Source organism: Nerophis ophidion, linkage group LG14, assembly GCF_033978795.1.
Source record: "Nerophis ophidion isolate RoL-2023_Sa linkage group LG14, RoL_Noph_v1.0, whole genome shotgun sequence".
Taxonomy (NCBI): Eukaryota; Metazoa; Chordata; class Actinopteri; order Syngnathiformes; family Syngnathidae; genus Nerophis; species Nerophis ophidion.
Window position 1 is genome coordinate 9,499,905 of NC_084624.1, and position 16,350 is coordinate 9,516,254.

Consider the following 16,350-nt stretch of genomic DNA (forward strand, 5'->3'; position numbering starts at 1 on the left):
TTAAATCATCTGAAAGGATGTTTCATTATTAGTGTTACAAAAATAGTTCAATTGACTCAACACATTTGTGCCACACAGGAAGTAGCTTTACATGACTTCTGCTGTCTACATTCATTTTGAATACTGCATGGTTTTATTTTATCAGAACATAAGAAAACAACACACAATTGACTTCAGTGTATGCTGGGAGCGTTTAGTAAATATTCCATGTGAAGATGTGAATGACCTATGGTGCCATCTAAAGGCCAAATAGGTGTATTACCAGACAGTGCCCAATTTATGGTATGTATTTTCAAATGGTTCGTTATCTGGTGGCCAGCACACCTGGAGCAAGACTAGTGTCGGGCCAGGAAGAACTTCTTTAGTTGTGAACGTAGATCTTGGAGTGTTTCTGGCTGTCACCTCCGCAGACCACTGGCTTGACACCCTGCAAACACCAAGTCAGGAGTTCAAAGGTCTGTCAGTGAGGGACAGCAGGACACTGGACCAGCTTTTGCCCACCCACTCCACCAGACTACTAATGGGTCCGGCAACCCCGATGCATCGGCGCATGCGTCGAGCTCATAGAGCAAAACCCTGTGTCGGTGCCCGTACCGCTTTTAGAAAGTCACGTACTGATCATTAGCTGTTTCGGTCACGTGACCGATACGCAAACTGTGTTTATAAGGAAGCGCATCTGTCAACAAGATGCTGCTGCCAACAGAATCGCCGCACTTCTGTCGTTGGTCATTTGTAATTTATCCTCGTCGGACATCATGGAGCAGCATCAAACAAAAAAGAAAGATTTCCGCTGTGAAATAAAAACTAAGAAGAGAAGAGAAATCGTCTGAAATTTAATACGTTGGAAAAACGGTTTTATTTAAATAAAAATGTGTAAAAATAAATTAAAAATTCCCAGTCCACAAGGATCCTCATTCACAACACATTCTCTTAGATTTCCATGTTATCATACAAATCCACATTATTTATTGACTGTATCTAAAAAAGATACAAACATATTTTTATTTAAATGAAGATATGAAATAATCCGAAATGAAATACAATGACTTGTTTTATATTATTGTATATACTAGGTCAGGGGTCTGGAACCTTTTTGACTGAAAGAGCAAAGAAGCAAAATATTTTAGAATGTATTTACTTAAGAGCCATATAATATTTTTTTAACACTGAACACAACTAAACGCGTGCATTTTTAAGTAAGACCAACATTTCTAGAGTATAATAGGTCTCTTATTCTTTGTAATAAAATTGTTATTCTGAAGCTAAATGTGGAGGGGGCGTGGCCTGCAGCGAAGCAGGGTGTTGCCAGGATCGGTCTTGAATTCAGCGACAGGTGTGTAGATGGCCCACCTGGGCCTTGTTATCTAATCACCTGTCGCTCTATTATAAGCAGCAGCCAGGAGGAGAGACGGGGTTGGGGCTGGAGCCAGAGCGCGAGTGAGAACGAAAGAGAAAAAGACAATTGCTGGAAAGCAACTGAGAGACTAATTGAAAAATAAAACAATAGTGTAACCCTGAAACAGGCTCTCATGTCGGTGCTTGGTGGTCTGAAGAACCCCCAGGAGGGCAAGCCCCACACTAACCAATAATAAATAAAAAACTTCTTACCTTTAACCCAACTTCTTGAACAGGTGCGGTAGAAAATGGATGGATGGATTAAAAATGGATGAGAATGTTTTATATTTTGAACGTTATTTTTAACACTGTGATTACAAGTGAAATTGTTCATTACTTATCGTGTTAAGCAATGTCAGCTCAGATTTATCCGAGAGCCAGATGCAGTCATCAAAAGAGCCACATCTGGCTCGCGAGCCATAGGTTCCCTACCCCTGTACTAGGTCATAAAATCAGGGTCAGTTGAATCGGTCCATAGGGTGCTTGTAGAGATTTTTAATGTCCAGCAGATGTCAGTATTTAGTGACACAGTATCGACACAGTATCCATATAGTTTTGCAATGTGTCGAAACGCTTCATGACGCCTCATCAACCCATCACTCCACCAGACAATTGAGGGACAGCGGAGCTCATACTCCAACAGGCTCCTTCAGCTTTGTTCCCACAGTGTTCCATTCAAGATCTCCTTCATTTCACACTCCATCCAGCTGTATAATCACTGGCCATACAGCAATATATGATATCTGTCTATTACTTGACATGTTAGCTACCTTTTACATATACTGTAATATTGTACATGGTAATTTTTATATAATGTATATCCATCCATCCATTTTCGCTGCATTGAGGCATAAATAAATAACCAACTGAGAAGGTGCCTGGTATGTTAACGTAACATATTATGGTAAGAGTCATTCAAATAACTATAACATATAGAACATGCTATACCTTTACCCAACAATCTGTCACTCCTAATCACTAAATCCCATGAAATCTTACACGTCTAGTCTCTTACGTGAATGAGATAAATAATATTATTTGATATTTTACGGTAATGTGTTAATAATTTCACACATAAGTCACTCCTGAGTATAAGTCGCACCCCCGGCCAAACCGTGAAAAAAACTGCGACTTATAGTCCGAAAAATACGGTATGTTAAATTTTTATATTACTACTAGAGATGTCCGATAATATCGGACTGCCGATATTATCGGCCCATAAATGCTTAAAAATGTAATATCGGAACTTATCAGTATCAGTTTCAAAAAGTACAATTTAGGACTTTTTAAAACACCGCTGTACGGAGTGGTACACGGACGTAGGGAGAAGTACAGAGCGCTAATAAACCTTAAAAGGCACTGCCTTTGCTTGCCGGCCCAATCACATAATATCTACGGCTTTTCACACACACACACACACACACACAAGTGATACTTGTTCAACAGCCATACAGGTACCACTGAGGGTGGCCGTATAAACAACTTTAACACTGTTATAAATATGCGCCACACTGTGAACCCACACCAAACAAGAATGAAAAACACATTTTGGGGAGGTAAATGGTAAATGGGTTGTACTTGTATAGCGCTTTTCTACCCCTTTTTAAAGGAGCCCAGAGCGCTTTGACAGTATTTCCACAATCGCCCATTCACACACACATTCACACACTGACGGTGGGAGATGCCATGCAAGGCGCTCACCAGGGCCCATCAGGAGCAAGGGTGAAGTGTCTTGCCCAAAGACACAACGGACGTGACTAGGATGGTAGAAGGTGGGGATTGAACCAGTAACGCTCAGATTGCTGGCACAGCCACTCTACCAACTTCGCCACGCCGTCCCAGAACATCTGCACCGTAACACAACATAAACACAACAGAACAAATACCCAGAAACCCTTGCAGCACTAACTCCTCTGGGACGCTACAATATACACCCCCCCCCCACCACCACCCCCTCAACCCCGCCCACCTCAACCTCCTCATGCTCTCTCAGGGAGAGCATGTCCCAAATTCCAAGCTGCTGTTTTGAGGCTTGTTTAAAAAAAAAATGCACTTTGTGACTTCAATAATAAATATGGCAGTGCCATTTTGGCATTTTTTTTCCATAACTACTTGAGTCGATTTATTTCGGAAAACCTTGTTACATTTACATTACTGTTAATGCATCCAGCGGGACATCACAACAAAATTAGGCATAATATTGTGTTAATTCCACGACTGTACATATCGATATCAGTAATTAAGAATTGGATAATATCGGATATCTGCAAAAAAGCCATAATCGGACATCTTTAATTGCTACTTTGGTACAATTTTAGCCTACTTTATACCTGCAATATCCTGTCCATCCTTTGTAACTGAGCTACTGAGTGGAACAATTTCCCTTGTGGATCAATAAAGTTTGTCTAAGCCTTAAAAGACAACGCTGGGCTTTTTTTCTTACCTTGTACATGCTGCAGACCAAAGTAAAGAGAGACGTTATGGCCTTTCTCTGCAGGTCATCCGTGTGCTCCTATGATTCCAAAACAAAAATATTATATTTGTTATTGGAGCTGGCCATTAAGCGGGCACACACAATAGAGTTGAGGGAGATGTTTTCTATCATTTTATAAACATGACTCACCCCATTGATGGTGACCCACGGTACAAACCGGTGAGGAGGAACCAGGGCTTGGGTCTTCAAAGCGTTCTGATGCATGAGCTGGTTTCCCTCGTCGCCATTCACGCAGCTCATGAGGCGCTCCCAGCTCAACTGGGGGTTGTAAAGGCCAACACACTGGGCACAACAGTAAAAGCCAAATACGGTGGCGTAGAGTGATTTGATTTTGATTTCATTTTTTAACAGCAGATTGTCCTTACACTCTTTGCTGCTCCAATGACATCGGTGGAGGCCTCCATGCAGAAGATGATGAGGAAGGCATTGTCACTCATGTTCAGTAAACACGCCTGTCAAGACAAAATAAATATACTGACAATTGCAGGCTACAAGCCCGTACTTTTTTCCTACGCTTCCTACCGTGCGGCTTATAAAACGGTGCGGCTAATTTGTGGATTTTTCTTTGCTGACGGCCATAATGCAAATAGTTTGGAAAAAAAACAAGCAAATACATTGAAGAGGTGTGTTATTGTTTGTGTTATGTCGCCATCTCTTGGACAAGTTTGCTCACTGCAGGTGCTGCTCTGCCTTTCTTTCGTTTAGACCGAGCTTTTAACCGGAGCTACCAGTGCCGTTACATCTTTTAGCTGTCCTTAGCGTTCCTACTTACGTGTTGTGGTGAGGGGCGTGGCCTGCGGGCCTGCCGAGGAACGGGGTGTGCCAGGACCGGCCTCGATGACAGCAACAGGTGAGCAGATTGCTCAAGTGGGCCTTGTTATCTAACCACCAGTTGCATTTATTAGCAGCAGCCTGGTTGAGACACGTTAGTTGGGAGTTGGAGTGGGAGCCATGGAGAGAGAGAGACACGAACAAAGAGAAAGACATATTGCAGGAAAGCAAAAGCTTCTCCACATTTATGAAAATAAAACAGTGTTGTACCCTGAAATCCGGGCCCTCCTGGCAGTGTGTGGTGGTTCGAGGAACCCACTAGAGGGCAACCTCTACACATGGATTCTTAATTCATCACTCCAAGCAATGGTTGAAAGTTTTACAATATACCTAAAAACAATTACTGAAACCGTCCCATGCGTGAGGTCTGTGAAAGTCGTTTCATGCATATTTGTATGTGCTATCGTAATGTAAAGAAGCTAGCATTGTTAGCATTAGCTAATATGCTAATATATTTAGTGTCTGTTTAATATTTATTAACTTACAATGGCATTTTTTTTTTTGCATTGTTTCAGTTTCAAAAAAATCTCCCAAAAGCTTCTAGCGTCTCCGGACGATGACTTCTGTTTTATTTGATCAGCCGTTTTACTGCCTTGTTACAGACACCGTTTGGAAACAACTAAGGTATATAAATAAACATTTACAAAACCTTTCTGTGTAAATAACTCACTTCACAACGTATGTATCTGCGGCTTATAGTCCGGGGCGGCTAATATACAGGAAACCTATTTTTCTGATATTTAGTGGGTGCGGCTTAAGTACCATTGCACTCTATAGTTCGGAAAATAGTACTTTGATGTAACTTTGTCAACAGTGTAATAGTGTGACAGCAACTACCACACACGCGAGAACATCAGAATAGAGATAAATATGACAAAAAAGTGAGTATTTAGTGCGATGATAATTCACCTGAATGGTGTTCCCAAGGCACTCTTCTTCTCCATGCTGGCACTTAAATATGAACTTGCTCCCATCAGGTTTCTCCTGGTGGTTAAAAACACAAGTTCAACATTTTAAACAGCAATTTATTTTCTCTCTAGGGCTTTCATTACAATTCTTAAACACTGATACACATGGTCCTCTATTTTTGCCCTCATAATAAACATTTGTTAAGGGGACTCCAGTGCCGGAAAGTCTTCAGAGCTAAATGACAGACAGTTAGTAGTAATATTTGTACACTTACATGAACATTGATATTATACACATGGACCATAGATAGAAATGTTGTTAAACGTAGCTTTGGTGTAGCGCGCAAATTTTGCTGTGTAGCTTGCTACAATTCTCCGGTGATAGCTTCTCATGTAGCTTAGGTGCATTTAATGGAGAGTAACTTGGTAGCTTAGCTACATTTAATGCAGAGTAACTTGTAGCTCATTTACATTTAATGGAGGGTAACTTGTAGCTCTGTTACATTTAATGGAGAGTAACTTGGTAGCTTAGCTACAGTTAATGCAGAGTAACTTGTAGCTCATTTACATTTAATGGAGGGTAACTTGTAGCTCTGTTACATTTAATGGAGAGTAACTTGTAGCTTAGCTACATTTAATGGAGAGTAACTTTTAGCTTAGTTCATTTAATGGAGAGTAAAAATTGTAGCTTAGTCATTTGGAACATAATACAGGTGAACAGGCTAATTGGGAACAGGTGGGTGCCATGATTGGGTGTAAAAGCAGTTACATTTAATGGAGAGTAACTTGTAGCTTAGTTAAATTTAATGGAGAGTAACTTGCAGCTTAGTTACGTTTAATGGAGATTAACTGGTAGCTTAGCTACATTTGATGAAGAGTAACTTGTAGCTTAGTTACATTTAATGGTGAGTAACTTGTAGCTTAGTTACAATTAATAGAGAGTAACTTGTAGCTTAGTTAAATTTAATAGAGCGTAACTTGGAGCTTAGTTAGATTTAATGGAGAGTAACCTGTAGCTTAGTTTACTAAATTTTCCAAGTAGCATGCCCATCACTGGAAAAGAGTAACAGTCATGTGTCAAGAGAAATTAGTTTTTTCACTGGCTTAATTCACATTTTCTATTTTAAAAAACATCTGTAAAATCAGTGAACAGACTATGGATAACGTTATCTGTTTTTTGTTTATTTTCAAACCAAAAATCGGGAAATGTGGATGTGTGTGTAAAACTTTTTTTTGTATTCCAAACAAAAAAGGAATGGCGGCAGCAGATGTGTGACATGTGTACCTGAGCATTCCCGAAGGGGATCAGGCTGACTGAGAAGATGTCCTGCAGAAGCAGCCAAGTGGGGTAGAGCACCTGTGTGATGTACAAGATGCAGTCTGGACACAGACTCTCATAGTAAACTTCCAGCTTGACCACTTCTGCTGTCTGCTGGGAGCGAGTCAGGTTGGCATCAAGACACCTTTTCAAAACCTGCAGAACAACAACATCAGGTGTGCACGTGGAAGTCGTGTGATGGTGGCACTGTGGCAATATAGCACTTAATCAAGTTAAGTTAATATAGCACTTGTTCAAGTTAAGTTAATATAGCACTTGTTGAAGTTAAGTTAATATCGCACTTGTTGAAGTTAAGTTAATATCGCACTTGTTGAAGTTAAGTTAATATCGCACTTGTTGAAGTTAAGTTAATATCGCACTTGTTGAAGTTAAGTTAATATGGCACCCGTTCAAGTTAAGTTAATATGGCACCCGTTCAAGTTAAGTTAATATAGCACTTGTTCAAATCAAGTTAATATAGCACTTGTTCAAATCAAGTTAATATAGCACTTGTTCAAATCAAGTTAATATAGCACTTGTTCAAATCAAGTTAATATAGCACTTGTTCAAGTCAAGTTAATATAGCACTTGTTCAAGTTAAGTTAATATAGCACTTGTTGAAGTTAAGTTAATATAGCACTTGTTCAAGTTAAGTTAATATTGAACTTGTTGAAGTTAAGTTAATATCGCACTTGTTGAAGTTAAGTTAATATCGCACTTGTTGAAGTTAAGTTAATATCGCACTTGTTGAAGTTAAGTTAATATCGCACTTGTTGAAGTTAAGTTAATATCGCACTTGTTGAAGTTAAGTTAATATCGCACTTGTTGAAGTTAAGTTAATATCGCACTTGTTGAAGTTAAGTTAATATCGCACTTGTTGAAGTTAAGTTAATATCGCACTTGTTGAAGTTAAGTTAATATCGCACTTGTTGAAGTTAAGTTAATATCGCACTTGTTGAAGTTAAGTTAATATCGCACTTGTTGAAGTTAAGTTAATATCGCACTTGTTGAAGTTAAGTTAATATCGCACTTGTTGAAGTTAAGTTTATATAGCACCTGTTGAAGTTAAGTTAATATCGCACATGTTGAAGTTAAGTTAATGTACCACTTGTTGAAGTTAAGTTAATATAGCACCTGTTTAAGTTAAGGTAATATAGCACTTGTTGAAGTTAAGTTAATATCGCATTTGTTGAAGTTAAGTTAATATAGCACTTGTTGAAGTTAATATAGCATCTGTTTAAGTTAAGTTAATATAGCACTTGTTGAAGTTAAGTTAATATAGCACATGTTCAAGTCAAGTTAATATAGCACTTGTTCAAGTCAAGTTAATATCGCACTTGTTCAAGTCAAGTTAATATCGCACTTGTTGAAGTTAAGTTAATATCGCACTTGTTGAAGTTAAGTTAATATCGCACTTGTTGAAGTTAAGTTAATATCGCACTTGTTGAAGTTAAGTTAATATGGCACCCGTTCAAGTTAAGTTAATATGGCACCCGTTCAAGTTAAGTTAATATGGCACCCGTTCAAGTTAAGTTAATATGGCACCCGTTCAAGTTAAGTTAATATGGCACCCGTTCAAGTTAAGTTAATATAGCACTTGTTCAAGTTAAGTTAATATAGCACTTGTTCAAGTTAAGTTAATATTGAACTTGTTGAAGTTAAGTTAATATTGAACTTGTTGAAGTTAAGTTAATATTGAACTTGTTGAAGTTAAGTTAATATCGCACTTGTTGAAGTTAAGTTAATATCGCACTTGTTGAAGTTAAGTTGATAGCGCACTTGTTGAAGTTAAGTTTATATAGCACCTGTTTAAGTTAAGTTAATATCGCACATGTTGAAGTTAAGTTAATGTACCACTTGTTGAAGTTAAGTTAATATAGCACCTGTTTAAGTTAAGGTAATATAGCACTTGTTGAAGTTAAGTTAATATCGCATTTGTTGAAGTTAAGTTAATATAGCACTTGTTGAAGTTAATATAGCATCTGTTTAAGTTAAGTTAATATAGCACTTGTTGAAGTTAAGTTAATATAGCACTTGTTGAAGTTAAGTTAATATAGCACTTGTTCAAGTTAAGTTAATATAGCACTTGTTCAAGTTAAGTTAATATAGCACTTGTTCAAGTTAAGTTAATATAGCACTTGTTCAAGTTAAGTTAATATTGAACTTGTTCAAGTTAAGTTAATATTGAACTTGTTCAAGTTAAGTTAATATTGAACTTGTTCAAGTTAAGTTAATATGGCACCCGTTCAAGTTAAGTTAATATGGCACCCGTTCAAGTTAAGTTAATATGGCACCCGTTCAAGTTAAGATAATATGGCACCCGTTCAAGTTAAGTTAATATGGCACCCGTTCAAGTTAAGTTAATATGGCACCCGTTCAAGTTAAGTTAATATGGCACCCGTTCAAGTTAAGTTAATATGGCACCCGTTCAAGTTAAGTTAATATGGCACCCGTTCAAGTTAAGTTAATATGGCACCCGTTCAAGTTAAGTTAATATGGCACCCGTTCAAGTTAAGTTAATATGGCACCCGTTCAAGTTAAGTTAATATGGCACCCGTTCAAGTTAAGTTAATATGGCACCCGTTCAAGTTAAGTTAATATGGCACCCGTTCAAGTTAAGTTAATATGGCACCCGTTCAAGTTAAGTTAATATGGCACCCGTTCAAGTTAAGTTAATATAGCACTTGTTCAAATCCAGTTAATACAGCACTTGTTCAAGTTAAGTTAATATTGAACTTGTTGAAGGTAAGTTAATATCGCACTTGTTGAAGTTAAGTTAATATCGCACTTGTTGAAGTTAAGTTTATATAGCACCTGTTTACGTTAAGTTAATATCGCACATGTTGAAGTTAAATTAATGTAGCACTTGTTGAAGTTAAGTTAATATAGCACCTGTTTAAGTTAAGGTAATATAGCACTTGTTGAAGTTAAGTTAATATAGCACCTGTTGAAGTTAATATAGCACTTGTTGAAGTTAATATAGCACCTGTTGAAGTTAAGTTAATGTAGCACTTGTTGAATTTAAGTTAATATAGCACCTGTTTAAGTTAATATAGCACTTGTTGAAATCAAGTTAATATAGCACTTGTTGAAGTTAAGTTAATATAGCACCTGTTTAAGTTAATATAATATTGCACTTGTTGACGTTAAGTTAATATCCCACTTGTTGAAGTTAAGTTAATATCGCACTTGTTGAAGTTAAGTTAATATCGCACTTGTTGAAGTTAAGTTAATATCGCACTTTTTGAAGTTAATATAGCACCTGTTTAAGTTAATTTAATATTCCACTTGTTGAAGTTAAGTTAATGTAGCACTTGTTGAAGTTAAGTTAATATAGCACCTGTTTAAGTCAATATAGCACCTGTTTAAGTTAAGTTAATATAGCACTTGTTGAAGTTAATATCGCACATGTTGAAGTTAAGTTAATGTAGCACTTGTTGAAGTTAATATAGCATCTGTTTAAGTTAAGTTAATGTAGCAATTGTTGAAGTTAATGCAGCACTTTGTTAAGTTAACTTAAAGTAACATTTGTTGAATTAAGTTAATATAGCACTTGTTTAAGTTAATGTAGCACTTGTTGAAATTAAGTTAATATAGCACTTCTTGAAGTTAATATAGCACTTGTTTAAGTTAATGTAGCAATTGTTGAAGTTAATGCAGCACTTTGTTAAGTTAAGTTAATGTAACATTTGTTGAAGTTAAATTAATGCAGGACTTGTTGAAGTTAATATAGCACTTGTTTAAGTTAATATAGCACTTGTTTAAGTTAAGTTAATATAGCACTTGTTGAAGTTAATATAGCACTTGTTAAAGTTAATGTAGCACTTTTTGAAATTAAGTTAATATAGCACTTGTTGAAGTTAATATAGCACTTGTTGAAGTTAATATAGCACTTGTTGAAGTTAAGGTAATGTAGCACTTGTTGAAGTTAATATAGCACTTGTTGGAGTTAATATAGCACTTGTTGGAGTTAATATAGCACTTGTTGGAGTTAGGTTAATGTAGCACTTGTTGAAGTTAAGTTAATGTAGCACTTGTTGAAGTTAATGTAGCACTTGTTGAAGTTAATGTAGCACTTGTTGAAGTTAAGTTAATGTAGCACTTGTTGAAGTTAATATAGCACTTGTTGGAGTTAATATAGCACTCGTTGAAGTTAATAAAGCACTTGTTTAAATTAAGTTAATGTAGCACTTGTTGAAGTTAAGTTAATGTAGCACTTGTTGAAGTTAAGTTAATGTAGCACTTGTTGAAGTTAAGTTAATGTAGCACTTGTTGAAGTTAAGTTAATGTAGCACTTCTTGAAGTTAAGTTAATGTAGCACTTGTTGAAGTTAATATAGCACTTGTTTAAATTAAGTTACTGTAGCACTTGTTGAAGTTAAATTAATGTAGCACTTGTTTAAATTAAGTTAATGTAGCACTTGTTTAAATTAAGTTAATATAGCACTTGTTAAAGTTAATGTAGCACTTGTTTAAGTTAATGTAGCACTTTTTGAAATTAAGTTAATATAGCACTTGTTTAAGTTAATATAGCACTTGTTGAAGTTAAGGTAATGTAGCACTTGTTGAAGTTAATATAGCACTTGTTGGAGTTAATGTAGCACTTGTTGAAGTTAATGTAGCACTTGTTGAAGTTAATGTAGCACTTGTTGAAGTTAATGTAGCACTTGTTGAAGTTAAGTTAATGTAGCACTTGTTGAAGTTAATATAGCACTCGTTGAAGTTAAGTTAATATAGCACTCGTTGAAGTTAATAAAGCACTTGTTTAAATTAAGTTAATGTAGCACTTGTTGAAGTTAAGTTAATGTAGCACTTGTTGAAGTTAATATAGCACTTGTTGAAATTAAGTTACTGTAGCACTTGTTGAAGTTAAATTAATGTAGCACTTGTTGAAGTTAAATTAATGTAGCACTTGTTGAAGTTAAATTAATGTAGCACTTGAAGTTAAATTAATGTAGCACTTGTTTAAATTAAGTTAATGTAGCACTTGTTTAAATTAAGTTAATGTAGCACTTGTTTAAATTAAGTTAATGTAGCACTTGTTTAAATTAAGTTAATATAGCACTTGTTGAGGTTAAGTTAATATAGCACTTGTTAAAGTTAAGTTAATATAGCACTTGTTGAAGTTAAGTTAATATAGCACTTGTTAAAGTTAATATAGCAATTGTTTAAGTTAATATAGCAATTGTTTAAGTTAATATAGCACTTGTTGAAGTTAAGTTAATATAGTACTTGTTAAAGTTAATATAGCAATTGTTTAAGTTAACATAGCAATTGTTTAAGTTAATATAGCACTTGTTGAAGTTATATAGCACTTGTTGAAGTTAATATAGCACTTGTAGAAGTAAATATAGCACTTGTTAAAGTTAAGTTAATATAGCACTTTTTGAAGTTAAGTTAATGTAGCACTTGTTGTCCACTACACTACTGTATTTCAACATGGTCACTATGGTGTTACTTAATGAATACTTAGGCCTACTTTATTTGAATGTTGTCATTATGGTGGTACTTAATGAATACTTATGTCTACTATGTTACTTTTTTTTAACGTTGTCACTGTGGCGGTACTTAACGAATACTTGGGCCTACTACACTACTGTATTATAACATTGTCACTATGATGGTACTTACTGAATACTTAGGTCTACTACACTACTGTATTATAACATTGTCACTATGATGGTACTTACTGAATACTTAGATCTACTACATTACTGTTTTTTAATGTTGTCACGATGGTGCTACTTAAAGAATACTTGGGCCTATTACACTACTGTATTTGAATCATGTCACTATGGTGGTACTTAATGAATATGTGTGTCTGCTACACTACTGTATTTTAACATTATCACTATGGTGGTTCTTAATGAATACTTTGGCCTACTACACTACTGTATTTAACTGTTGTTCACTATGGTGGTACTTAGTGAATACTTAGGTCTGCTACACTACTGTATTTAATGTTGTCACTATGGTGGTACTTAATGAATACTTATGTGTACAACATTACTGTTTTTTAATGTTGTCACTATGGTGGTACTTAATTAATACTTAGGAATGCTACACTACTGTATTTTAACATTATCACTACGGTGGTACTTAATGAATACTTGGATCTACTACACTACTGTATTTAATGTTGACACTATGGTGGCACTTAATGAATACTTAGGTCTACTACACTACTGTATTTTAACATTATCACTATGGTAGTACTTAATGAATACTTGGGTCTACTACACTACTGTATTTAACTGTTGTTCACTATGGTGGTACTTAATGAATACTTAGGTCTACTACACTACTGTACTTTAATGACGTCACAATGCTGGTACTTGAATAGCAAAGTATTTTCTGAGGTGGTACTCGGTTAAAAAAAAGTTTAAGAACCACAGGTACTTACAGTATGCCTACAAATGAATATATTTAATTAAATGTTATGTTAAATACATCGAAAATAAGTCGGGGTAGCTGTTAGCCTAATTAGCTACAGGTGTTACATTTCAGTAATCACATAACGTGCTGAGGTTCGTTTACGTAATTAATTGCTTGCTCGTAGGGAAAAATAATGTTTGAAGTGACATTTGTAACACTTAGTTGTTGACTTAATGATAGTTGTGTTATATTTTTGACGTGTTTGGGGAAAAAGTGAATAATCATGCTCACCCGGCACGTGACCGCCACCTCCCGGGACGAGCACTACAGTGACGGCGTTTGGGAGCAGGAGGACGACGAAGCGTCACATGTGAACATTAAGACACAACTAAAGGTTAAAATAAGCAGTGACGACATCTTCATCTTCAACACGCTGCTCGAAAGTTTTCGAGCGCCAAACAGCTGCTGAACAAACAACTTTAAATCAAGCCCGAGGAACACTTCCTTTTTTTTGCGGAAACTCGTGTTTGATTGGCTGTTGGCCGAATGACGTAAAATTACCTCAATTGTAGCTCAGCTGCTGTTTATTTGGAACATGCGCACAACGCATCACATATTTCCAGATGTTTCGTTACAGCGCGTCCGAAAATGATTTTATTTAATCCTTTTCACATCATAGCAGTTTTATCCTATTTCTTTGCTCTATGTTATTAACCAAACAGTGAATAAATACAAACCGCAAAACCAGTGAAGTTGTTACGTTGTGTAAATCCCATCTTCTTCCGCTTATCCGAGGTCGGGTCGCGGGGGCAACAGCCTAAGCAGGGACCCCCAAACTTCCCTTTCCCCAGCCACTTCGTCTAGCTCTTCCCTGGGGATCCCGAGGCGTTCCCAGGCCAGCCGGGAGACATAGTTTACGTTGTGTAAATGGTAAATAAAAACAGAATACAATGATTTGCAAATACTTTTCAGCATATATTCAATTGAATAGACTGCAAATACAAGATGTATAAAGGCCTACTGAAATGAGATTTTCTTATTTGAACGGGGATAGCAAGTCTATTCTATGTGTCATACTTGATCATTTGCCATATTTTTGCTGAAAGGATTTAGTAGAGAACATCGACGATAAAGTTCGCAACTTTTAATCGCTAATAAAAAAAGCCTTGCCTGAACCGGAAGTAGCAGACGATGTGCGCGTGACGTCACGGGTTGTGGAGCTCCTCACATCTGCACATTGTTTACAATCATGGCCACCAGCAGCGAGAGCGATCCGGACCGAGAAAGCGACGATTTCCCCATTAATTTGAGCGAGGATTAAAGATTCGTGGATGAGGATCGTGAAAGTGAAGGACTAGAAAAAAAAAGGCGAGGGCAGTGGGAGCGATTCAGATATTAGACACATTTAGTAGGATAATTCTGGAAAATCCCCTATCTGCTTATTGTGTTACTCGTGTTTTAGTGAGATTATACGGTACCTGAAAGTCGGAGGGGTGTGGTGACCGCCAGTGTCTCCGGTGGGAGGAGGTAATAACCCCCAGCTGCAGGAAGAACGACACAAGCTCCGCTCGTGTCTACGGTAAGAGCCGACTTAGTACCACAATTTTCTCACCGAAACCTGCCGGTTGACATGTGGTCGGGAACCATGTTCGCTTGACCGCTCTGTTCCATAGTAAAGCTTCACCTTCGGGAATGTAAACAAGGAAACACCGGCTGTGTTTGTGTTGCTAAAGGCAGCTCCAATACACCGCTTCCCACTTACATCTTTCTTCTTTGACGTCTCCATTATTAATTGAACAAATTGTAAAAGATTCAGCAACACAGACAGGGGCGGTTCTAGGCATGCTTGTATGAGGGGGCAGTCAGAAATGTGAAGGGGGCATCATGTGTACACATCATGCTCCAGCACCTTTTTTTTTGTGCTTATAGTAACGATGCTTTCTTCATTGAAATGGGTCTTTAGCTATGTGTCCAACCCCAACCTGGAGTAGTGGATTGCACTTTGTCAGGCCTCTACCTTCAGACCTGTCCAACTTGGGTGTCCCACCTGAAGACTAAGCTCCTGCTGGTATAGCTCTTACGGTCAGTGAGGCACGCAAACCCCCTGATCACAATAAGGTGGCAATCCCTCAGGGGGGGAAACTGAAAAATAAAAATAAATGAATAAAATAAAATAAAACATCCTTCATCCAGATTTTATCAACCAACAACATAACATTTATCCTAACTGGATGGCCTAACTCTCAAGTAAATTTTGACCCAAAGTAGGACTTCACACACTACAGTCAATATTTACAAAACTGAAAGGTAGTCTGATGAATATTGATACAAAAAAGAATCTCAAACTAATTTATAAAACAGAACATGGGCACTCATTTGGGCACAAAATTCATTCACTCCAATGTATGTGTGTTGCCCACTTGCTTGTAAATTGATGAAAACGGCTGTGTTTTTGTTTTTAGGTGTCTTGGTCATATCAAATGAAACTTATAATTTGTTTATTACAAAATGTAGATTGAAACATTAAAGGTTGACTATGTAGACTTACAAGAAAAACTACAGAAAAAGAATTCCAGCAGTCGATTGCCAGACCGTTGCTAAGTAAAACGGGCCGTTGCTAGGGACTCCGCTCTGAACAGAGGACAGCAGAGGAGGACTGCTAAGCAGGATATATACCTTATGTTTCATTTTTACCGTCATTAACAGCATCATGACTTGTAGCTTGTTACAGGGACAATGGAGGCTCTCTGCCTTCCAAACCACTGCTCTCGTCAAGTAGTTAAAAAAAAAAAAAAAAAAAGGAACTCCGTAGCACCGAAAGTCCGCGACGATAAACGTGTTTATGACAGATAAGACTACACAAATACACCCATCCTAACAAGTATATGATAAATGTAGACAACTTTTCCTTTTCTTTTACTTTCATTCTGCAACAGTGATTGGATGTTTACTGAGGGATGAGGGGTGTGTGCGGGTGTGTGTCTGCTGCGCAGCCTGTGGAATGGTGAATACACGCACAGCGGAGGGAGG

General features: G+C 37.0%; 1 protein-coding gene across 1 annotated transcript; it reads right to left on the reverse strand.

Annotated features, from left to right (window-relative positions):
- Nucleotides 1–110: 110 nt before the first annotated feature.
- On the reverse strand, nucleotides 111–14,212 carry LOC133568084 (gamma-interferon-inducible lysosomal thiol reductase-like). Its single transcript, XM_061919796.1, is given in 7 exon segments — nucleotides 111–427; nucleotides 3,839–3,907; nucleotides 4,019–4,147; nucleotides 4,255–4,341; nucleotides 5,630–5,704; nucleotides 6,914–7,102; nucleotides 13,612–14,212. Coding segments are annotated over 7 exon segments (747 nt in total). The 5' UTR covers nucleotides 13,744–14,212; the 3' UTR covers nucleotides 111–361.
- Nucleotides 14,213–16,350: the final 2,138 nt, after the last annotated feature.